This window comes from Scatophagus argus, chromosome 11, assembly GCF_020382885.2.
Source record: "Scatophagus argus isolate fScaArg1 chromosome 11, fScaArg1.pri, whole genome shotgun sequence".
NCBI classification, from domain to species: Eukaryota; Metazoa; Chordata; class Actinopteri; family Scatophagidae; genus Scatophagus; species Scatophagus argus.
Genome location: NC_058503.1, coordinates 144,536 through 169,078, shown reverse-complemented (window position 1 = coordinate 169,078; position 24,543 = coordinate 144,536). Strand labels below are relative to the sequence as shown.

Sequence of the window (24,543 nt, the reverse complement as noted above, 5' to 3'; positions counted from 1 at the left end):
CTACACACAACAAGGAAACCAGAGGGTAGGTGAGTGCATGTGGTCTACTTGCAGGTGAGTCCATTAAATCCAGTAGTTCCAGAACAATCAAAACTTCCAGAGAGACAGGTGACACAGATCAGACAGGGCAGGAGAGGCAGAGACTAGGCAGTGATCCTGAACAACAATTAATTCAAGATCCAAAAAAATCACAAGAAAGCCACGAGAATACCACTGCGGAGTTGGTATAATCTGGCAATGATGAAGACTGGGCCTTTAATACATAGCAGTAGAGGAGAGTTGACTGGATGGGATGAGACACAGCAGAAGAGAATGCGACTGGAGAATCCAAACTGCTCTGCTCAGCTCAGAGAGAGAGAGAGCGCGAGAGAGAAAATAAAAACCAACAGGAGAAAACAATACAGGAAAAAAAGTCCCCACCGTCTATCATCACAAATAGGAGTTTTCCAGTTCAGTTTGCTTTGATCTCTGCATTGTCTGCCTTATGGTAATAACGGGAGTACAGAATATGGGGTGGATCACAGAAGATTCTCTTAGCTTGTTAAAGTACACACTGGTTAAAGATAGGGAAGATTATTGTTATTATTATTGTTATTAAACACTGATCTTCTACATTATAACCTACAAACACTGTATCTCGGCAATTTATTGCAAGTCCACAATTTGTAATGAGTATTAACAACTACTAGACAGTCCAACAACTTGTAGCAAGGAAACACAAAATATAACAAACAAACCAGAAGAGTCACTAGCCAACAAGCTAGTGAAGAAGGTAACATAGGAGTTAACACTGACGTTGGCACACTTGAACCAGCACTTTGTGAGGCAGTCTCTTAGAATACGGCTAATACTTCCAATGTCATCAATGGAAAGCTTGGGTCACTGTCAGCCATGAAAAGCAGATGTCCGAAGTGGAGACCAGAATCTCAAAGCTGGAGGACAGTGTTGATCCTGTCATTGGCAAACTGAGGAGGCTGGAAAAGCAGGTGCAGGACACGACTGAACACACTGATGACTTGGAGAACCGTGGGAGGAGAAAAAACATACATATTGTCGGGATGCCAGAGGATGTTGAGGGCAATAATCCGACACAGTTTTTTGAAACCTGGCTGCCAAAAACGTTGAAACAAAGATGGGCAAAATAAAGCTGGGGAGGGCTTAACACTTCTTGGCTCCCAAGTCTCTCCCATTAGGGAGACCACAACCTTAGATTCCACAACTTTCTGGATAAACAGCGGGTGATGAACACTTCAAGGGATATGGGGAAAAAGGATCACTGAGACACGGGAATACCACAGTGATGATTTTCCAGGATTTCTCTACAGCTGTACAGGGGCAAACGATTTGATGAGGTGAAGAAACGCCTGAACTCCATCAGTGCCAACTATAGCCAGTTCTACCTGGCGTCACTCAATCAGCGACTGCAGTTCCACCAAAACTTTTCATGACTTGGCTAAAGTGAAGCAATATATCAACTCAAGAACTCAAGAATTTCCCTCCAGGGATTAATAAAGGAATTCTGATTCTGATTGTGCAGTAGGTTCTTTGTCATTTGCTTGTTTTTGATAGGAAAAATGCTTTGAGTAACTGATGGCGTATAGGCTGTCTGCCTTAAAGTTGTCCTTTGCAAAGTATTATTATTAACTCAGGTTCATGTAGTAGGTTAAATCTAGGGTGTCACCTCTGGGCTGCCCCGACAGTTAGCCTGTTGGGGTGTGCAAACATTGAATATATGTACCTGGAATGTTAATGGCGTTCACAAACCTGTTAAACGAAGAAAGATCCTGACCTACTTCAAAATAGAGGGGGATCAAATTGCATTGCTAAAGGAGACTGATCTGGATGATAAGGAACATCTTAAATTACACAGTACAGGTCTTTTTCTCTTCATTCACATCAAGGAGAAGGGGCACAGCTATTTTATTTTGAAAACTTCAACTCGTAAATTGCATTAAAGATAGAGGTGGACAAAATTGTGAAAGGGATTTTATATGGAGAGCAGACTGCTGTTTTGAATGTCTACTACCCCCCATGCCATCTGAGAGATTTTCTAACTACTGCTAACAATAATAATAATAATAATCTAAGGTAATCTTCTAAATGATGTGTAATGACATCTTATGTCTTATCAAATCTTACTCATCTAGCAAAAGCTGTAGGCAAGCTGAACAAAGGCAGATTTTAGAATCTAAGCTTAAACTTGCAGAGAAGGACTATCTTAAAAATCCATCTTTAAAGAGGCTTAAAGAAATTTCAGCACTCCATTCTTCACTAGACTCTATCTTAACAAAATGCACAGGATGGAGGATTTGATTCACCAAACAAAAAATGTATGAACAAAGTGAGTGGTAAATGCTTGGCCCATCTAATAAAGTATCTAGTATCTTTTGATATTTAATGATACAATAATGATACATTGCAAAATTTTAATAAAAAATAAAAAACCCCAGAATTAACAGACAACTTTTTCTTTTCACCTAATTTATGACCTATTATCTACTCTCAATGCTTTTATATTTAAAGAAGAGATATTGCATGCTATTAGGGATGCAGTCTGGAAAAGCATCTGGACCAGATGGTCTCAGTAATGAGTTTTATAAAGAGTTTATGAGAGATTTATAAAGAGAATACCTTTTAGCTGATCCCCTGCTAAACATGTTTAATGATTCATTAGGTAGGATTATTCTACCAATAACCTTGGGGGAAGCTAATATCTCCTTAATTTTAAAGAAGGATAAACAGCCTGAAGATTGTGCCTACTATAGACCAATCTCCGTACTAAATGTGGATCTGAAGCTCCTCTCAAAGATACTCTCTACACGACTAGGGTTTAATTCCCTTGCTTATTAAAGAGGACCAAACTGACTAACTGACTAACTACTGACTAAACTGACTAAAGGATGTAATTCATGCAAAACACGCACATTAATGAATACAATTCAGTTGTTTCATCAGCAGTCACTAGATGTTCTAAACACCCATACCATCTTGATCTTACTTGATGCTGCGAAGGTATTTGACTGCATTGAATGGCCTTATTTGTTCCTACTTCATATAAATTTGGTTTCAGCAAACAATTTATTGGCTTAAGCTTCTATTTCATAATCCTCTTCCTGCAGTGCTCATTGCAGTCTTCACAATCTTTCAACTTCCAGATTCAGAGAGGTATAAGGCAAGGTTGTTTTTTGCGTCAACCATAGAGCCCCTGGTTGAAACCATTAGGACAAACCCTGACATACATGACCAAACCATAGCAGACAAAGAAAGTAAAATTACCCTTTATACTGATGACATGATGAGCAGAGTACACATACGCTGATCATGCATGCAACCTGTTGCTGTTGCTCCTGCTTGTATCTTACTTTTTGGTGACCAGAAGAGCTGATGTTCTTACTGAAATCCACAGGAAGACACACAGAGGAGAGGGGGCACAAAACAAGGAGGGAAAAAAGCTTGGTTGAGACAGCACAGACTAACTGCATGGCGGCATGACCAGGTGCTCAGCGTGATCACAGACATCTTGAAGCAGGCCAGGAAAAGACCACAACCACACAAGCCACAAGTACAACCATCGCAGTTCATCAGGACAGGGGAGCAGTCATCTTCTGCTAGGAAGAATAGAACCAATATCCTTCATGGGGCACAAGGATGCTAAGTGAAACCTGACCTGAGGAGGAAGCGGACTTTCCCTCCCATAGTTCAGACCACTTTTAGGCCGGATGTAGTCATCTGGTTAGAACAGGCAAAGAAGATCATCTTTGTGGAATTGACTGTCCCGTGGGAAGAAGGCTGTGCTGAGGCCCATGAGAGGAAGAGCCTAAAATACCAAGACCTTGTCATGGAGTGCAGAGAGAAATGGTGTCAAGCATGGCTGTTTCCGGTGGAGGTGGGATGTAAAGGGTTCCCGGCACAGTCTGTATGGTCGGTGCTCACTACACTCAGCATATCAGGCAAAGAACGTAAGACATCTGTGCACAGATTTGGCATAAAAGGGAGGAGGGAGGCTGGAGGCCTGGAGCTGATGGGCAGTGACCTGGCCACCATTGCTGACCTGCCAACTGAAGGGTGTAGCGGTTAAGGGTTGAAACACCCAGAGAAAGTTGGGCACCGTTTGACGACATCAGCTTAAGGTCGAAGGCCACAGTCGTTCTAAAGAGTCAAGTCAAGTCAAGTCAAGTCAACTTTGTTTGTATAGCCCATTTTTACAAGCAGTTTGTCTCAAAGGGCTTAACATAACATCAGCAACATCCTCTGCCCTTCGACCCTCACATCGACTAAGGAAAAACTCCCAGAAAAACCTTTAACAGGAAAAAATGGAAGAAACCTCAGGGTGAGCAACAGAGGAGGGATCCCTCACCCAGGACGGGCAGACGTGCAATGGATGTTGTACAGGCAGGAAAGCAATTAACAACATGAGAAATTATATTACTAAAAAGATAAGTAAAACAAAATCTCAACTGTTTAGTTTCACTTTTTGCTACCACCTCAATATGATTTTAACATTTCACAAGTTATAAGAAAATTATAGTAATGAAAATTATAATGAACTGCTGTAACATTCATGTATTCTTTTTTTATGTGATGTTGAGAATCACTATCCTATCAGTTCGATTTCGGGCCGTAGGGAGAACCACCCCGCCCATAGTCGGTACATAGAGGAATGACAGGCAGATGTCAACAATACACATTGGGTTGGTCATAGAGCCGGCTACAGTTCAACTTGAAGATCTGGATGGAGAGATACCTGCAGAAAGATACAGAGAGAGAGAGAGAGAGAGAGAAAGGGAGGGAGAGACACAAGACTACGAGGAGCGCTGGACACACAGTTAGTGACATAAAATAATGAACTGCATGTTAATCTGACGAGGGGAGAGGATAGAAGAGGAAAAGGAGGAGGGGAAACTGCTTGGTGGATCATGTTTGTGTCCCCCGGCAGCATAGGCCTCTAGCAGCTTAGCTATGATAGAGATTTAAAGATTAACAGTTAGTCAGACCTATTCTACCTGTGGCTATATATCATGAGGTGAGTGAAACTATGCCTACCAGCCCTACACACTTTATTTGGTGCTAACTATATGCTTTACTAAACAGAAAGGTTTTAAGTTTAGTCTTAAAAGTGGAGGTGGTGTCTGCCTGTCGAACCCAGATTGGCAACTGGTTCCACAGCAGGGGTGCCTGATAGCTAAAGGCTCGTCCTCCCGTTCTACTTTTATGAATTCTGGGAACTGTAAGTAAACCTGCACTCTGTGATCTGAGTGATCTATTGGGAATATATGGGACTATTAGATCCTGCAGGTATGATGGGGCTTGTCCATTTAGGGCCTTATATGTAAGTAGGAGAATTTTAAAGTCTATTCTGAATTTTACCGGAAGCCAGTGAAGAGAAGCTAAGATGGGGGAGATATGATCCCTTTTACTGATTCCTGTTAAAACTCTAGCTGCTGCATTCTGGATCATTAATAGATTGCATAGGTTATTAATAGAGTAATTTGGACATCCTGACAATAGTGAGTTGCAGTAATCCAGCCTAGAAGTAACGAAAGCATGGACAAGTTTTTCAGCATCACTCTGAGAGAGGACACTCCTAATCTTAGCAATATTACGGAGGTGAAAGAAGGCGGTCTTAGAGGTCTGTTTAATATGATGGATAAATGACACGTCCTGATCGACGATAACGCCGAGGTTCCTCGCAGTCGTACTGGAGGCCAAAGTAATGCCGTCCAGAGAGAGAATATTATCAGCTATTCTATTTCTAAGGTGTTTGGGGCCTAGAACAATGATCTCAGTTTTGTCTGAGTTTAATAATAAAAAATTGGAGGTCATCCAGTCCTTTATGTCCTTAAGACATGCCTGGAGTCTGGCTAACGGCTCTGTTTCTTCAGGCTTTAAGGATAAGTACAGCTGATTGTCATCAGCATAACAATGAAAGTTTATGCCATGTTTCTGAATAATATTTCCTAGAGGGAGCATGTATAAGGTGAACAGGATCGGCCCAAGCACTGAACCTTGTGGAACACCAAGGCTAACCCTTATATATGAAGAGGAAACATTATTAACTTGAGCAAAGTGAAATCTATCTGTTAAATATGATTTGAACCAGCGTAGCACAGTCCCTGTGATCCTAGTCTCATGTTCTAATCTGTGTAATAAAATGCTGTGATCTACAGTGTCGAAAGCAGCACTGAGATCTAGCAAAACAAGTATGGAGACAAGCCTGATGCCATGAGGAGGTCATTTGTGACTTTAACCAGTGCTGTTTCTGTGCTGTGATGGGCTCTGAAACCAGTCTGAAACATTTCAAAGAGACTGTTCCTGTGTAGGTGATCAATCAACTGATTTGCAAGCAGGTTGGATATCGGCCTATAGTTTGCTAAGATGTCTGGGTCAAGTGAAGGTTTTTTAAGTAAAGGTCTAATAACAGCGGTTTTAAACGCCTGTGGTACATAACCTGTTGTTAAGGATAAGTTGATCTGATCTAAGAAGGAAACGCCAATCAAGGGGAAGACGTCCCTGAGGAGCTTAGTTGGGATGGGGTCTAAGAGACATGTAGTTGGGTTAGATTTGTTAATGCTGGAGGTCAGCTCGGGGAGGTCTATGGGCAGGAACCTGTCCAGAGATGGAGTAGGATTAAAACAGATTTCTAGAGATGGCACTATATCGGCTATTCTGGGAAGATCTTTATTGATTTTTTCTCTAATGTTATTGATTTTATTGGTGAAAGAGCGGATGCATGTGTGGCACCCTCAGATGTATTAAGCAAGCAAACTCTGGGCAACCACTGATGTCCAGGAAAGGCTGGATGGCAACCAAGGAAGATCAGTGACGCTGGAGTTCTGCTGTCTCTCCAGCATCACCATCACTGCATGTGTGGCATCCTCAGATGTATTAAGCAAGCAGACCATCCTGAATGCCAAGTAAAGGGCTGTCAGAGCTGGAAATAGGGATGAGGTGAAAAGGATACAGGTATTCTGATTCTGATTCAGATTCAGATTTTTCTGACCAGGCCTCAGACATCTATTTCGACCCTTACTGAGGTCATCAACAAGTTCAGTGTTTTTTGCAGGTACAGAATAAACTTAAGTAACTCAGAAGCAATGCTTCTCGGCAGCCTAAAACAAAAACCTAAAACTTACAGGGTTCATATACTGTATTTGGGAGCATCTCAAGAATTTCCCTCCAGGGATTAATAAAGGAATTCTGATTCTGATATTTAACTCCTGGGGCGGCACGATGGTGCAGTGGTTAGCACTGTCGCCTCATAGCAAGAATCCCGGTCTGGGCCCTTCTATGTGGAGTTTGCATGTTCTCCCTGTGCCTGCATGGGTTTTCTCCTGCTTCCTCCCCTAGGTATGAGTGTAAGAGTGTGTGGTTGTTTGTCTTTGATTGTACCCCGCCTCTCGCCCGTAGTCAGCTGGGATAGGCTCCGACTCCCCCGCGACCCTGACGGATGAGCGGTATAGAAAATGGATGGATGGATGAATTTAACTCCTGCTTTGACAAATTCCCAGTTCCCTTCTCACCTGGAACTATTAACAATGTGAATAGCTGGTTTAGGTCCTTTATATGGGCCAAAAAGAAACCTGGCCTCAAAATGTCCAGGGTACGTCTTTCTTCCTCAGAGGGTGGTCTTGACCTTCCTGATATACGGAAATATCAGCTCATTGCTCATCTGCGCTTTATGCCTGACTTAGTGCAAAAAAACCAACATCTCTAACCCACTCAATAGAATCATTAAGAAGGCCAGCCATGTTGTGGGAGAGGAACTGGACTCTCTGACAGTGGTGTCTGAGAGGAGGAAGTTGTCCAAAATAAGGACTATACTGGAATACTATACTTCTCCACAATGTGCTGATCAGATACAGGAGCTCATTCAGCAACAGACTCACGATGCACCACAGAGCAACACAGGAAATCATTCCTGCCTGTCGCCATCAAACTGCTAAACTCTCTGCACTATGACGGACACACTTACTTTTATATATACAATGTATATATTGTTTCAACCATATAAATACTTGTTTTTTAAAATTTTTAACACATATAAATATGTGCATTTTTAGATTTATACTTCTCATCTCACTATACATCTTGTCTTTGTTTATCCTATGTTTATATCTTTCACTTTTCTTTCTTGGTCGGGAAAACTGCAAGTGCAGTGTCTGTACGAAAAAGAATTTCCCTTCGGGGATAAATAAAGGAATTCTGATTCTGATTTTGAGTGTCATGGCAAGGGTGTGAATACCTATGTACATGTTACATTTCTTGTTTTTCATTTTTAATAAAATTCAAGCAAACTTGTTTCACTTTGGGATTATGAGATATTTTGTGTAGAATTTTAAGGGAGAAATTTAATTTAATCCATTTTGGAATGAGACTGTAACATAGCAAAATGCGCAAAAAGCGAAGCAGTGTGAATACTTTCTGGATGCACTGTATTATGTTTATTACATCTCACTGAATATAACTTCACCTCTATTCTTATATTATGTACTTCACTCGTGGTTCTGATGATCAACACTGCTTACAAATTAATGCACTCTTTATCTTCTGGCACACCAATGTGTGCATTTATCCTCGCATAATATGTATCGTTTCTGATCCAGATAAGAAATTCCTATACAGATCAGATATTACCAGGTGGATGCGGGGTACCTGTGAAAGGTGGGAATGCATAAGAGCATTTCCCTGAAGGGTAATTTTGGAATTGACTTTGATCACACACTGTGCAAAAATCTATGCAATTCAGTCAAATTGAAGAGGTTTAGAGAGCTGCAAAGAATGCTGACATTGTATCAGTCTAGTCTTTTTTTTTTTTTTTTTTTTTTTTTTGACTGCTGGTAAATATGAGATGACAGGATGGATGGATAGAGTGCTGCAGTTTTTGAGTTCAATTTGGAGATTAACCTTAGGTCACTGAACTCCCTTTAATATGTACAGCTTCTTCACAGCAGAGTATGTGTTTCTTTACTTCATTTCTGACTCATTTGTAAGTCTTTGTTTCTTTGCAAACTGCTCCCACATGAAGCACAAGATAGAGGATGTCCAGCATCTGTTTAATAAATCATACTTTTATTGCTTGACAATGAAGCTAGCTACTTAACCATGTTGTTTGCATTCTGTTGCTGTAGCAAGATGACAGATCATCAGCCAGTAGATCTCCATCCTTCTACAGCCCTGTGTTTGGATTGAAGCCCCGTTCAGGTGAGTGAAGAGGGTGGGTCAAATATCTGGGCTATCCAATCCGCAGGTTGATTGACTGCTTGTTCTGGAAAGTGTGACAGTGAAAACACTTCATACTCTTTACATCATTGCCATGAGACTGACTTTATATTTTGGTTGTTCTTAAAAAATTCACACTTGGAGTTTATCCAAAGAATGTATGGTATCACGAGTACTTATAATGTTGAGGTTGGAACAGTTTGATTGGAATAATCTATAATGATCTCGCTGACAATGCCTGTAAAAACTAGGAACTGTGTTCATACACCATTTGTAGTTTTTGTGGTACAGCTTAAGGTGGTTGTAATGCAACAGAAATCATAATTAATTCCAAACAAAAATGTATGGTTGTCATGATTATGTCTTATTTAGTCCTGAACGTTTAACGTTATTGTGAATAATTTAATAAAACCTACTTAGTACTGTTGTGCACTAGTAGGAGCAATTTGGTTATTGGCAAAAGAGTCAATGATTATGGGGAATAATCATTAAAGCAAAAATCAGTGTATGCTTTATACACATAAATATTGGGGCACCACCCTGTCACCAGGGACCAATAGCCAAATTAATTAATAGGAAAACAGTCTCTTAAAATTATGAAGGATGATTCCGAGCACTGGCTGTCATGAATTCAGCTGTTATAAGTACATACACAATAACCACAGACAACGACAGGTTAAACTATAACAGGATTTATTAACCAGCAACAACCATCCATAGATAAGTATCACTTTGTAATAATCTAAGTTTTATCAACACACATTAACTATTAACTAAGGATAACACAGGTACAGCAGCAAGAGTATATCTATACATAGGTGTGCATATATACAGGAGTGTGTGTGTGTATGGGTGTGTGTGAGAGAGAGAGAGAGAGAGAGATGACAACAAACAGTATGGAGGCTAACAAGCTAGCCAGATAGCGGCTAACAAGCTAGCGGCTAAAAACAAACAAGATGGCGGATAGCAGGATAGCGAGATGGCGGCTAACAAGCTAGCGGCTAACAACAACAACTAGTGGCTGACTACAATTAAGATGGCGGATGGCCACATGAGTGGAGAAACTACAACCAAAATGGCGAGTGGGGAAACTACAATCAAAATGGTGGAGGAGTACACGAGGGGGAATCAGCACACGAGATGAACAACCACATAAAGGATGATTCAGCAAACAAAACAGCTAGTCAACATGAAAGTGATGACACAGCAAAACCCAAAATGACTACAGAAAAATATGCCGACCGCATTATTCAGAGCCAAGTTGATGATAACCCACATAATGTTGCTTATATGGTCACAGGAGAGAACAATGGGCGGAAGCCTTTGAGCGCCACGTACCCTTTGGTTACGGTTCATGATCGCATGCTTGGACTTTCGCCTCACCGTTCAGAAGGAAGAGTGTGAGGAAAGATAGAAATGAAAATACAAGAAACAAAACCCAATAAAAGAATCCACTCCAATTCTTTGGAGTCTCGCGTATCACCACACAATAGCGGAGTCAGTAAACCGGAGCTTATCTGCTCAGCTATTGGTCCTTTAACCGGTGACGGGAGGTCTCGCTGAAACGGCGGAAATGACCGACTGGACACAAAATCAATAAATGTAGCACTTATAAGTTACAGGAAATCGTGTGTAAACAACCCTACGTTACACTATCTCTGCCCAGACATAAGCCTCTTACTTTGCGTTGCTCCGATCTTTCGGAGTTTGAAATAATAATCTGCTTAAACGTTCGTAGCGTCGTCCTTGGCGGAATGCTGGCGGTCCGTTATCTCAGATGATGCGGAGTATTGATCTCTCGGCGGCAGCGGAGAAAATCACTGGTGAAGAAGTTAACAAACTTTGTTTCGTCCTTAACAAAGTTGGTGCGCGGCTCGTTAACGTGCGATCAGCTGATTGCCCAGCGATCCACGTCGGTAAAAGGAAAAAAGGAGAAGTTACAGAAAAATACAGCAGTCTGTTTGCTGCCACGACAGACACGAGAGACCTTACGACCACAGCTCCGAGCAACAGCTTCCACAGTGGAGGTGGAGAACATGGTCCACTTGGACTCAATGTCCCCAGCCTCCCTCGGGATCTGGTCAAAGTTCTCCCGGAGGTGTGAGTTGAAAAACCCTCTGACGGAGGGTTCTGCCAGACGTTCCCAGCAGACCTTCACAATACATTTGGGTCAACCAAGTCTGTCCGGCTTCCTCCTCCCCCAGCGGATCCAACTCACCACCAGGTGGTGATCGGTGGACAGCTCAGCCCCTCTCTTCACCCGAGTGTCCAAAACATATGGCCGAAGGCCAGATGACACAGCCATGAAATCGATGATTGACCTCGGGCCCAGGGTGTCCTGGTGCCACTTGCGCTGATGGACACCCTTATGCATGAACATGGTGTTTGTTATGGACAAACTGTGACTATCACAGAAGTCCAACAACAGAACACCACTCGGGTTCAGATCGGGGAGGCCGTTCCTCCCAATCACGCCCCTCCGGGTGTCACTGTCGTTGCCACATGGGCATTGAAGTCCCCCAGTAGAACTATGGAGTCCCCAGTCGGAGCACATTCCAGTACCCTTCCCAGGGACTCCAAGAAAGCTGGGTACTCTGCACTGCTGTTTCGCCCATAGGCCGAGACAACAGTGAGAGGCCTATCCCCGACCCGAAGGCGTAGGGAAATGACTCTCTCATTCACCAGGGAGAACTCCAACACATGGCAGCTGAGCTGGGGGGCTATGAGCAGGCCTACACCAGCTCGCTGCCTCACACCATGGGCGACTCCGGAGTAGAAGAGAGTCCAGCCTCTCTCCAGGAGTTGGGTTCCAGAGCCCAGTCTGTGCGTGGAAGTGAGCGCGACTATCTCGAGCCGGTACCATGGGCGGAGATCCGGCCACCAGATGCTCACCTGCGAGCCCCAACCCCAGGCCTGGCTCCAGGGTGAGGCCCTGGTAACGCCAATCTGGGTGACGTACACATCCTTGTTCATCAGAGGCTTCTGAGCCACTCTTAGTCTGACCTGTCACCTAGAACCTGATTGCCTTGGAAGACCTTACCAGGGACATTAAGCCGCCGACAACATAGCCCCTCGGATCATTCAAGTACTCAAACCCCTGTACTCAAACCCAATTTTCAGTGGCCCATAAAGCCCACAATGCACTGTGGTTTTCCCACTCTGCTACATCACATTCGAGCTCCATTCAGTATATATAATCAAATTATATTTAAAGGACCAAAATAAAAGCACTCACTATGTAAAATGACCAATTTCAGAATAGTGTGTTAATGCTAAATCCTAAATCCTCTTGGATCAGATGCCTAATAGTGTAGTTTCATTTTTAACAGGAATGAGACATAAACATAGCCATTTAGAATCATGGGTAGTTGATCGCAACCTAACCCAGAATAATTTAGTAATTAAGTAATATAAGTAATTTAAGTAATAATTTGAAATATCATAAACTGAATCAGTTGTTGGGATGAATGCAGCTTTATAAGCTGTGCTTGTCTCGTGTTTGCAGATACATAGCAAACTTCAGTCGCGTTCAGCCTTTGTATGCTAATTAACAGTGTGTAATTTTGCTAAATGCTAACATGGTGCTAACAGCATGTTAAAGTGATTTGTAATGTAAAATGCCACTAATCTTTATTTTGTTTTTGTGCTGTTCTGTGTTGTCATCTCTCGGTATCTCCACTTTTCCCATTTTCCTTTTCTGATAAACATGTTTTTTTGTTTATTGTTTTTTTTTTTCACTGATCTGCTGCATGACTTTTGATAATAAAATCATAAACTCATCTAATCTAATATCTAATATGTGCTGCATGTTTCTTTTGTGTCATTTCGTGTCTCCTGTCATATATTATCGTGTCATTTTTTTTCCTTCCGTTCCCTTTATTTTCGTGATGATATTCATGTTTTCTGAGTGTGCTATTTTGTTGTTTGACATTACCTTGCTCTACTTGATTCACTACGGTGCCCCATGTTTCTGCACGAACAATGCCCACTCCCACCACTGAATTGTAGCCCCACCCTCAATGCCCTGCTCGCCCCCTCCTTCCTGTTTTCACACCTCCCTCCTGTCACAGGCCTCAACCCTCCCTAGGGATACACCTTGTTGCCATGATGATGGAGGTATGCCCAACTTCAGTAGGTCCCACCCCTTTAAGCAAGTTAGCCTCAGAGGATGGTAGCAGACACCCAGAGAAGACAACGTATCTTTCATACTTTTATTACACCAATTGGTAGCAATTTTGTCACAGAATATGAACTGCATATTGAACTGGGTTGAACTTGGTTGGTTTAACAAATTACAGTGGGTCAGCAAGGAAATATTCTGTCATAGCATATTCTGTTCCTAGAAATAAAGAGGGAATTTTGTACTAAAAAGACTGCAACTTACACTGAGTCAGCCTTACATCAGCTGAAGTTTCAATCCAGGATTTATGCTCACCAGAAGCAAATACTCCACAGTTGAATGAATTATTCCACGACAGATAAGATGCAGAGTAAAAAGACTGAAACATAATATAGCCAGAGAGAATCATAGTCATGGCTGATACTATGAGCCAGTTTTAGCCAGCCAGCTGACCCTGGAGCAACCAGTGAACACGACTGAATAAATGTTAAAAGGGTTTTCCATGTACAGTTGGAGCGGGAGCAAACACAGCTTCTGACATCAAACTGTTCTCTGTCCATCAGAAAATTCTGTAAGCTACCTTGATGCTGAATTCATCAAACTGGCCATTGTTGATCTCAGGTGCTGTGTTTGGTCTCTGGCTGTGTTCATTTAGAGGCTGCTGAGCGTGATCCTGATAGCAGGTAAACCTTTACTTTACCAACAACTAAAGCTATCTGTTTATCAGTGAATTCCATAAAGTTGTGTTGTTGTACAATATTCAGTGATGCCTGACCTGCCATAAAAAGTCAGCTCTTGCTGTGTCCTTCTTAAGGCTGTAAGTATGTCTGTTTTTACAATGTTGAACTGAGATAAAACCTACTACAGTAGACCCTTCCAGGACTTGCACACCACCTATATTTGTTTAACGCTGTATTTGCATCTCTCCACAATCTTTATGCTTCTGGTCAGCTTCACTTTCTGTTGTAATTTCTTATGTAATACAATGTCAATGCTACCTTCATAGAAATTCTCCTTTCTGTTGTTGTTCCCTCCACATGGGGGTGGAGTCTTTTGCTGAAATTGATCAGAACTTATCTGGACATGCAAGAAGAAATGGATGGATGAAATAAAATGTATATATGTATATGTAACATATGTAAACACATCATTACAGAGACCTTACTACATCTCAACATGCCAGAACAAGCTCTTGCCCTGGATAGGTGGTTAAGAACTGACAAGAACACAAGAGGAGGCCAGGAAGACTCTTTGTTTACATCAGTGATGCCCAGTGCTCAAATGCAACCAAAGCTGATGGATGATGACTTGACCTAGAAGATAAAACTAAAGAGATTAAACAATTTGCTCTTCATTGCCTTCCCTTAACCTTCTGTCCTCCAGAGGAACTGCACATCATTTGAATTTATCCCAAGACAAACAATTCTTAACTGGGTCTTTTTTTTATGTATGTACACTGATTGGCCACAACATAACCATAACCACCTGCTTGATATTTTTCAAATCTCTTTTGTACTGCCAAAACTGGGTGATGTGCACAGAAGGTTCGGCCTCCAGGTGAGAGGGCAGATTCAGCTTATTCTAGTGCATCCCACAGATTTCTACAGGGAATCATAGAAAAAAATCTTGTGGAATAAAGTGGAAAAACCAGCCCTGGCATGTTGGCTTATTGGTGCACAAGCTGGTGGTAAGCAGATGCTGTTATCTGCTACCAAAACAGGTGAAATATGACTCTTATCCAAATGGTGTGTGGGCCTAGCTAGCTTGCCATTGTTAGACATTGGTATGCTTAGTTTTGTTTAGTTGGAGGATGTGATTGTGATCAGGACTCCTGGAGTGCAGTCAGGTTTTAGTGTTAATAATCTGAGTGGACTCTGCCATGAAGAAAAAAGCTTAAATCTCTCCTTTCCTGTCATCCCTCCCTTCTTTTATTTCCCACTGCATTTGTCCATTTTTGACAGCTTCTCCTTGTGTTTTACACTATTTAAATCAGATTCAATCACACAACTGTGAGGATTGTTAGCTAAACAAGTTTTACATTTGGAAACATGTTCAAATGTTTGAAGACATCCTATAGAGATCTAGTAGGGCACAGAGGATGCGAAGAGTCATCATTCAGTTAGTTTGTGTATGTAGGTTTCTTTTTCCTACAGTGTTTGGAAAAGCTGTTCTCCTCTCTAATATCTGTTATCATTTAAATTTTAGAGAATCTGATTCTGCTTAATGATTTCAGTTTCCAGGGCAGCAAGGTGGTGCAGTGGTTAACACTGTCACCTCATAGCAAAAGGGTTCCAGGTTCGATTCCTGGTCTGGACTCCTCTGCGTGGAGTTTTCATGTTCTCCCTGTGCCTGTGTGGGTTTTGTCTGGGTATTATGGCTTTCTCCCACGATCCCAATAAACATGCACATTAAGTTAATTGGCTACTCTGCACTGCCCCTAGGTGCAAGTGTGTGGTTGTTTGTCTTTGTGTCAGCCCTGCGATTGACTGGCGACCAGTCCAGGGTGTACCCCATCCCTCACCCATAGTCAGCTGGAATAGGCTCCGCCCCGTGACCCTGACGGATAAGCAGTATAGAAAATGGATGGATGGATGGATTTTAAAGTATAAGATATTTAGGGATATATACTTATTTAGTATCTTACCTGTCACATATCAGCAGCAGGTTCGCTTAGCTTAGCATGAATATTTGAAACAACAGATAGCCTGGATATGTCCAAAGTTATTAAAATCCACCTACTAGGATGCTGCTATCATTAGCTGTAATGTTTCTAAAATCGCTTTTTCTTTTATTTTATTTGTATTTAGTTTTGGATTTGTTTTGTTTTTTTTTTTTTTTGGAGGGGGGTGTTCTTTTTTATAATTCCCTTTTTTTTTCCTACTTTATATTTACATCAGCGTACATAAATTATCTACATCTTTAATTACAGAAAGCCCTTTTCTGTGTCACTGAATATCCACAAATGGATATTAAGGAAGTCTCTTTTCACTCAACCCCATTTATGCCAGTAGGGGTCGGCTGAAAAATACAAAGACAGTTGTACCTGCATTAGATTTCATTAGATGTAATTGATAAACTGGCAAAATACTTCTTAGCTTAACTATTTTGTTGAATGAGTTGAATATAACATATTGTACTGTGGGAATATCTGATGGATTTTATTCACATATATTGTTAACTGATGCCACTTGTGATTTGATTTCGGAATTTGTATTATTCGCCATGAATTTAGTTCATTGTTCATCTCACGATACAGTGCTTGCACTGCCTGTTTGCTTTTCTGTCCATTGACTGTCAGTGTCCTCTTTTCGCATTGCGTCACATAATCAGTTATGCATTATACACTGCATGGATGTGTGGTGTAAGAGCATGTGAAGTGTCAGTTGTGTGAGTTGGCAACCCTCTATTAGTTAGAGGTAGCTAGTTTTCTGCTAATATAGACTACCAGTTGTCAGTTGAAAATTAGATGCTACTTTTGTGTACTTTTCTCTGAAATCAAGGATTCATTTGTTTAAAAATAAAATAACCATAAAGTGGTAAAAGTTCCTCATTATATGATACTGCATATGTGCCATTTCAAAAGTAGAAAGCTTGGGACAGACACAGGAACAGTAACTGGGAAAGTTGAGGTTTAGCTAAAGGTCAGTTGAGAATTTAGTAACAAAATCTTTTAAATGAACCACTTTGAAGCATGGAAGACATGCTTGCATGTTCTATAAGAAACATACTAACACTGCCTATCTTCTTCTTGACGCATTCATGGCAGTGTTTCTGTGGAGCCACAAGAGTATGGAGTCTGTTGATCCGCAGTTTACCATAAGAAGAAAGATGGAGCAACTGCGAGAGGAACTGGAGCTCATGGAGCAACTGCGAGATGTAAGACACATTTACTCTACCAAAAAAGTGTTTGTCATGAAAAAACACTTGCAGATGTTTAAATTACTACTCAATCTGTCTGCTGTAAACTGTGTTCAGATTATATACTACTTAGTAATTCTGAGTCCGTAGTGTGTACACTACTAAGTACACCAACATATTTTTTTGTTTGTACAAAACTGTACAAAACATTATTATGTATTAACTAGAAAATATGCATTGAAACAACAGTATAGCACATGGTACTGTTTGGTATACTGTTACTAATGTTGATTTGGGGAACAGCAGTCCTTTAGATTTTGCATCTGCCTAGTTACAATGTTGTTTAATCCAAAGAGCATCGAGAGCAGACTCAAGGTTGTACTTCCTGTGGACCTTGGATCGTCTCTGAGGGATGGCGTATTGCTCTGCCATCTGGTAAACCACATTCGTCCACGATCTGTTGCCAGCATCCATGTTCCCTCACCTGCAGTGGTACGTCTCCGACTGTTACTTTGCTCTCTGAGATTTATACTCATGATACACTGAAAAAAAGTTCGTGAAATATAAAACTCCAGAATTTGCAAACGTGTTTTCTGTTAGCTTTTCTCTGATATAGTCTTTTTAAACAAGTTGCTCTTAAAATTTTTGATCATAGAAATGTATTTTGTATGTTTTGCTTGTAAATGTATTTTTTAGTATGAAAGATTATTTGTTCTGTATATTGTGAGTATGTGTATGTGTTACTTTGTGGTTCCAGCCCAAACTCAGCATGGCCAAGTGTCGGAGAAATGTGGAAAACTTCCTGGATGCCTGCAGAAAAATTGGTGTACAAGAAGTAAGACATGCCATTACTCTGGAGTATCATAATTTGGGTATCAGCAGAGTAGTAGCACTCTACTTTTGTGGTTGGTTGCTTAGTTGGACAAAATACTATGAACAGTTTTTACTTTTAATTCAATTTCAGTTCAGTTCAATTTTATTTATGTGACATCAAAATTGTTTCTAGGTGCTTTACTTCTCTTTACCTGCTTATTCTGACTTTACTTTTGGTAAAAGCATAATATGTAGAATATTTCAGTTGTTTGTTTGTAACCACACAAGTCAAAGTTGGCTGCTTGTCCAAAGCTCAGAGAGAGAGAGAGAGAGAGAGAGAGAGAGAGAGGCAGTTAGTGTGAATCAGAGAAGTAAAACATTTTCTGATTGCTTCACAGCGGTTACATTCTTATGGACAAAAAAAGCACCTACACCTCTGCACAACCCTCCAAATTTTGTGTGAAATGCAAAGTGGAGTTTTCATCCTTTCACTGTGTGCCTCTACTTAGCATTCCTGCATGTAATTCACACAAACTTTCCTGCATCTCTTTATGACAGAGAGAGAGAGAGAGAGAGCAAATCTGGATACTACATCCTTAGCTGTTATGTCCTGACAGCAATATGTAAATATAGACAGAGAGTAGGTCTCTGTAGACAGAGACACTACCACACTACCTCATTTTCTTTTCTTTTCTTTTTTTTTTTTAAGGAAATTGCTACATATTATGCCTTTGACTTTCTAATATACTTTTCAATAGACAGGTAGCAGGGCTGGCATCTTGGCAAGAAATAGTTGTACCTGGAAAACAGGACAAAAATGCAACTGAATCTTGTCATGATTGCCTGAGAAATCCTACCATCAAAGTCGAGAAGTGCTGAATGTAATACTTTCAGATACGTCTGCTACTACCCAAATTATGTTTTTATTTCTAAATGAAAACTTTCATTTCATTTTCAACATTTTACCAGGACTTAACCTTCCTTAATCCCTCATTTTGTTCTCATCACTTTTAAACAGTATTATTAATATCACCATTTAATGAATCATTGAATCATTGTCATCGCTGTCTGTGGCTTCCAGCTTCCTCCATCATAACAGCAAAAACAGCAGCTTCAGTCCAAAACAGCTGTTCTGGATTTATTCTCTCTCTCTCTCTGTCTCTCTCTCTCTCTCTCTTCCCCTGTGTGTGTTTGTGTGTGTGTGTCTGGTTTCCCTATCAAACAGATCTATTGTAGCAACACTTGAGAGGTCATGCAGGATTGGGTGTGTAAAATTAGTATGTAGTGACTTGGTGTACTAACTGAACTAGTGTCCTGAAATGCCAGCTTTGCTGAGTGTAGCATCGATTTCAATTCAATTCAATTCAGTTTATTTATATAGCGCCAATTCACAACAAAAGTTATCTCATGACACTTTCCAATTTGAGCAGGTCTAGACCAAACTCTTTAATTAAATTGTAAATAGAGAGAGCCCAACATTCCCCCTTGAGCAAGCACTTGGCGACAGTGGCGAGGAAAAACTGCCTTTTAGAAGGCAGAAACCTCGGAGCAGACCCCGGCTCAAGATGGGCGGCCATCTGCCTTGACCGGTTGGATTGAGAGAGAGGGAGAGAGAGAGAGAGAGAGAGAGAGAGAGAGAGCAAGAGCAAGGGAGAGAGGCAGAGGGGGTGGGGTGTGAGAGAAGGAGCACACAAGCAGAGATGCATAGCAGCAGTAATAATACCAGAAGTATCGGAAATGTAGATAATGATAATGACAATGAAGTATACAGAAGGTATTATGGTGATTTTGATAACAATAGTAGTAACAATAATGGTAGTAGCTGTACTGAGTCGTGACAGATTTAAATCAGATTATGACTAAACAATAGTAATTGCAGTAGGTTTAGAGCAGGACGACAGCAGGACCGCAGCAGGAGGTCCAGTCATGATCAATAGGAATCTGCGGGACAAGAAAGCACAAGGACTCCAGAGAAGAAGTTGAGTTAGTAATATGCATTACTGGGACATGAATGTGTGCAGAAGGAGAGGGAGAGGAAGAAAGAGCACAGTGCATCATGGGAGGGCCCCCGGTAGTCTAAGCCTATAGCAGCATAACTAGGGCACGGCCTAGGCCAGCCCTAACTATAAGCTTTATCAAAGAGGAAAGTTTTTAGTCTATTCTTAAATATAGAGAGGGTGTCCACCTCCCGGACCGCAACCGGAAGATGGTTCCATAGTAGAGGAGCTTGTTAACTAAAGGCTCTGGTTCCCAATCTACTTTTGAGGACTCTAGGAACCACAAGTAACCCTGCATTTTGGGAACGCAAAGCTCTGGTGGGATAATAGGGTACTATAAACTCTTTAAGATAGGATGGTGCCTGACCGTTCAGGGATTTATAAGTGAGGAGGAGAATTTTAAAATCTATCCTGAATTTTACAGGTAGCCAATGTAGAGAAGCCAGAACAGGAGAAATATGATCTCTCATGCTGGTTCTTGTCAGTAGTCGTGCTGCAGTGTTCTGGATTAGCTGGAGAGTCTTTATGGATTTATTGGGGCACCCTGACAGACGGGAGTTACAGTAATCCAGTCTAGAGGTTATGAATGCATGGACTAATTTTTCTGCATCTTTCTGACTCAGGATGTGCCTAATCTTTGTGATATTGCGGAGGTGAAAGAATGCAGTCTTTGAAATATTTGCTATGTGCGAGTTAAAGGACATGTCCTGGTCAAAGATAACTTCTAAATTTCTTACAGTGGAGCTTGAGGCCACGGCTAAGCCATCTGGCAATGCAATATCACTGCATAATTTGTTTCTAAGGTGTTTGGGGCCCAGAACAATAACTTCAGTTTTGTCTGAATTTAGAAGTAGGAAGTTGCTGGTCATCCAGGTTTTTATGTCTTTAAGACATGCCTGAAGTTTGACTAGCTGATTTGTTTCATCTGGTTTCATTGATAAGTACAATTGTGTGTCATCTGCATAAAAATGAAAATGTATGGAGTGTTTCCTAATAATATCACCAATGGGGGGCATATACAGGCTGTATAATATTGGCCCAAGGACAAAACCTTGGGGAACTCCATGACTAACCTTTGTGAGTGTGGACGATGTATCATTAACATGAACAAATTGAAATCGATCTGATAAATAAGACTGAAACCAGCTTAATGCAGTTCCTTTGATGCCAATTAGGCGTTCCAATCTGTGCAGTAATATAGAGTGGTCAATGGTGTCAAATGCAGCACTGAGGTCTAACAGTACAAGGACAGAGGTAAATCTCTTGTCTGATGCCAGGAGGTCATTTGTCACTTTGACCAATGCTGTTTCTGTGCCATGATGAGCTCTAAAGCCAGATTGAAAATTTTCAAATAAGTTATTATTTTGAAGAAAGTCATATAACTGATTGGTGACTGTTCTTTCAAGGACCTTGGAAAGAAATGGAGGGTTAGATATTGGTCTATAGTTGCTTAAAACCTCTGGATCAAGTGTGTGTTTTTTAAGGAGAGGTTTGACTACAGCTACTTTAAAGGACTGGGGTACATAGCCTGTTATCAGGGACAGATTGATCATGTCTAACAGACAGATGCTAAGTAAGGGTAAAGCTTCTTTGAGAAGGTTGGTAGGGATGGGGTCTAAGAGGCATGTTGTTGGCTTGGATGAATATACGAGTGAGTATAGCTGATGGGGATCAATAGGTGAAAAGCAGTCAAGATGATTATCTGTTTCTACTGTTGGTTCTAAGACACTAGTGTTTGATGTTACATCAGTATCAGCTGAGGTCAGTAGGTGCTGAATTTTGTCTCTAATGTTTAAGATCTTGTCGTTACAAAAGGTTATAAAGTCATTGCTGCTAAGGGTCACAGGGATACAAGGCCCGATAGCATTGTGGCTCTCTGTCAGCCTGGCTACAGTGCTGAAGAGAAACTTGAGATTATGCTTGTTATCCTCATTTAATTTTGAGTAATAGGCTGCTCTGGCAGGGCCTTCCTATATAAGCTGTGAGCGAGATTCAATAAGTTTGGAGGAACGCCATTTCCTCTCAAGTTTTTGCACATTTTGCTTTAATTTGCGAACCTCTGTATTATACCAGGGTGCAAGTTTCTTTTGCTTTATGAGTTTCTTTTTTAGCGGAGCAACAGAGTCTAAAGTCGTCCTTAGTAAACTTGCAGCACTTGAGAGGGATTATTGTATTGTTCACTCGTATGGGGACATGATACTGAAGTTAATGACAATAGAACTGTTTCTTTAAATTTAGCCACAGCACTATCAGACAGGTACCTAGTGTAGGAGTTTTTTCTTGGTGGTATGAAGTCAAATAGTATAAACTCAAACTTAAACAATGGTCAGACAGAAGAGGATTTTGTTCAGAGACAGTTAAATGTTCTACATCTATACCATATGTCAAAACAAGGTCAAGAGTGTGATTGAAGCAATGAGTGGGTTCATGTACACACTGACAGAAGCCGATTGAATCTAAGAGAGAGATAAATGCTGCGTGAAGGCTATCATTACTATCATCCACGTGGATGTTGAAATCACCCATAATAATAACTTTATTAGTTTTAAGGACCAGACTCGTTAGGAACTCTGGAAATTCCAGTAAAAATTCAGAGTATGGGCCAGGAGCGCGGTACATCAAAACTGGAAACGGGGAAAGAGCTGGCCTGGGTCTGTCCAAGGGTAACAAAGTCTGCCTACCAGTACCCCTATAGCTGACTGATGAGGTTATGTTGGGTTATGTGCTGGACTTTTCTTGGCTCGGACAGGAACTTCATGGAGTCTCTTGATAGCCAGGCAACTGTTCCAGACTATGAAGTTGTCTGGACCATAACCCTCTGTAAAACAGATATTTGTCACCTTTACAAGGATAAAAGAAACAAGCTCTCAGTTTATTTTGGATTCAAGGATTCAAGGATTCAAGGAGCTTTATTGTCATTTCACACACGTAAAACATGAGTGGAACGAAATTAGTTTCCCCGGTCCCAGTATCAGCCCAGTTTCTTAACAAAATAAATATAAATATAAACAATGCTATATAGTATAAAAACAGTGTAATATAAGTGAAAAACAGTAGATGATATAAACACCAGTGTAAACAGTATAAACAGTAGTGCAAAATGGCTGACAGGGTAGTGCAAAATGACCGTAGTGCAATGAACATGAGCAGTTTGAGTTCTGTGCAAATGCTGCATTGTGCAAAATGTTCCATGGGTGATTGTTTGTGTGTTTGTTGGTGTGTGAGGTGTGAGTTTGGCAGCAGGGGCTACAGAGGACCTCCAGAGTTCAACAGTCTCACAGCTTCTGGGAAGAAGCTGTTCCTCAGTCTGGTGGTCCTGCTCTTGATGCTCCGCAGCCTCCTGCCTGAGGGGAGAGGGGCAAACAGTTTGTGTGAGGGGTGGGTGGGGTCCTTCATGATGCAGGAGGCCCTTTTCCTGCACCTGGAGGTGTAAATGTCTGTGGTGGTGGATAGGCTGTGTCCCACAGTCTTTTGTGCAGCTTTCACCACCCTCTGCAGAGCTTTTTTCTCTGCTGCAGAGCAGCTGCCGTGCCACACAGTGATACAGGAGCACAGGACGCTCTCCACCACACATCTGTAGAAGGATGTGAGGACCGAACTCCCCAGTCCGGCACGCCTCAGCCTCCTGAGGAAGTAGAGGCGCTGGTGTGCCTTCCTGATGAGGCAGGAAGTGTTGTTGCTCCAGGTGAGGTCGTCCGTTATGTGGACGCCCAGGTACCTGAAACTGGAGACCACTTCCACCGCTGTCCCTCCGATGTACAGGGGAGGAAGGGGGAGGTGTCTGCCCCTTCTGAAGTCCACGATCATCTCCTTGGTCTTTTTCACGTTGATGCAGAGGTTGTTCTCTCTGCACCAACCCTCCAGGCGTTCCACCTCCTGCCTGTAGTCGGCCTCGTCGCTGTTGGCGATGCGTCCAACCACAGCTGTATCATCCGCAAACTTCACGATGAGGCAGCTCGGATGTTGCGCTGAGCAGTCGTGTGTTAGCAGGGTGAACAGGAGGGGGCTCAGCACACAGCCCTGGGGAGAGCCGGTGCTGAGGGTGATGGGGGAGGAGGAGATGTCATGGATCTTCACTGTTTGCGGCCTGTCCGTCAGGAAGTCCAGGACCCAATTGCAGAGGGTGGAGCTCAAACCGAGAGCACTGAGCTTATGGATCAGTGTCTGGTGCAAGAACGTGGACATGGTCTACAGAAAGGGCCAGAGCCGCCTCTACTTTCTGAGGCGGCTGAGGTCCTTCAACATCTGCAGGACGATGCTGAGGATGTTCTACGAGTCGGTGGTGTCCAGTGCCATCACATATGCCGTTGCCTGCTGGGGCAGCTGCCTGAGGGTGAGGGACACAAACAGACTCAACAGAATCATCAAGAAGGCCAGCCATGTTGTGGGAGAGGAACTGGACTCTCTGACAGTGGTGTCTGAGAGGAGGATGTTGTCCAAAATAAGAACTATACTGGACTTTCCCTCTCACCCTCTCCACAATGTGCTGATCGGCTACAGGAGCTCGTTCAGCAACAGACTCATACTGCCACGATG

The 24,543-nt window shown here is 41.8% G+C and overlaps 1 protein-coding gene across 14 annotated transcripts in view; it reads left to right on the top strand.

The window, feature by feature from the left end:
• Nucleotides 1-24,543, top strand: part of lrch1 (leucine-rich repeats and calponin homology (CH) domain containing 1) — a 195,448-nt gene that overhangs the window by 153,276 nt on the left and 17,629 nt on the right. For 12 of the 14 annotated variants that reach the window (XM_046403189.1, XM_046403186.1, XM_046403190.1 and 9 more), the window contains 4 exons: nt 9,129-9,201; nt 17,106-17,215; nt 17,552-17,689; nt 17,955-18,032. In XM_046403189.1, coding sequence (XP_046259145.1) covers nt 9,129-9,201; nt 17,106-17,215; nt 17,552-17,689; nt 17,955-18,032 — 399 coding nt within the window. Of the gene's footprint in view, nt 1-3,406; nt 4,264-9,128; nt 9,202-17,105; nt 17,216-17,551; nt 17,690-17,954; nt 18,033-19,235; nt 19,441-24,543 lie in introns of those variants that run through there. The other 2 variants (XM_046403191.1, XM_046403194.1) reach the window with 2 other exon arrangements.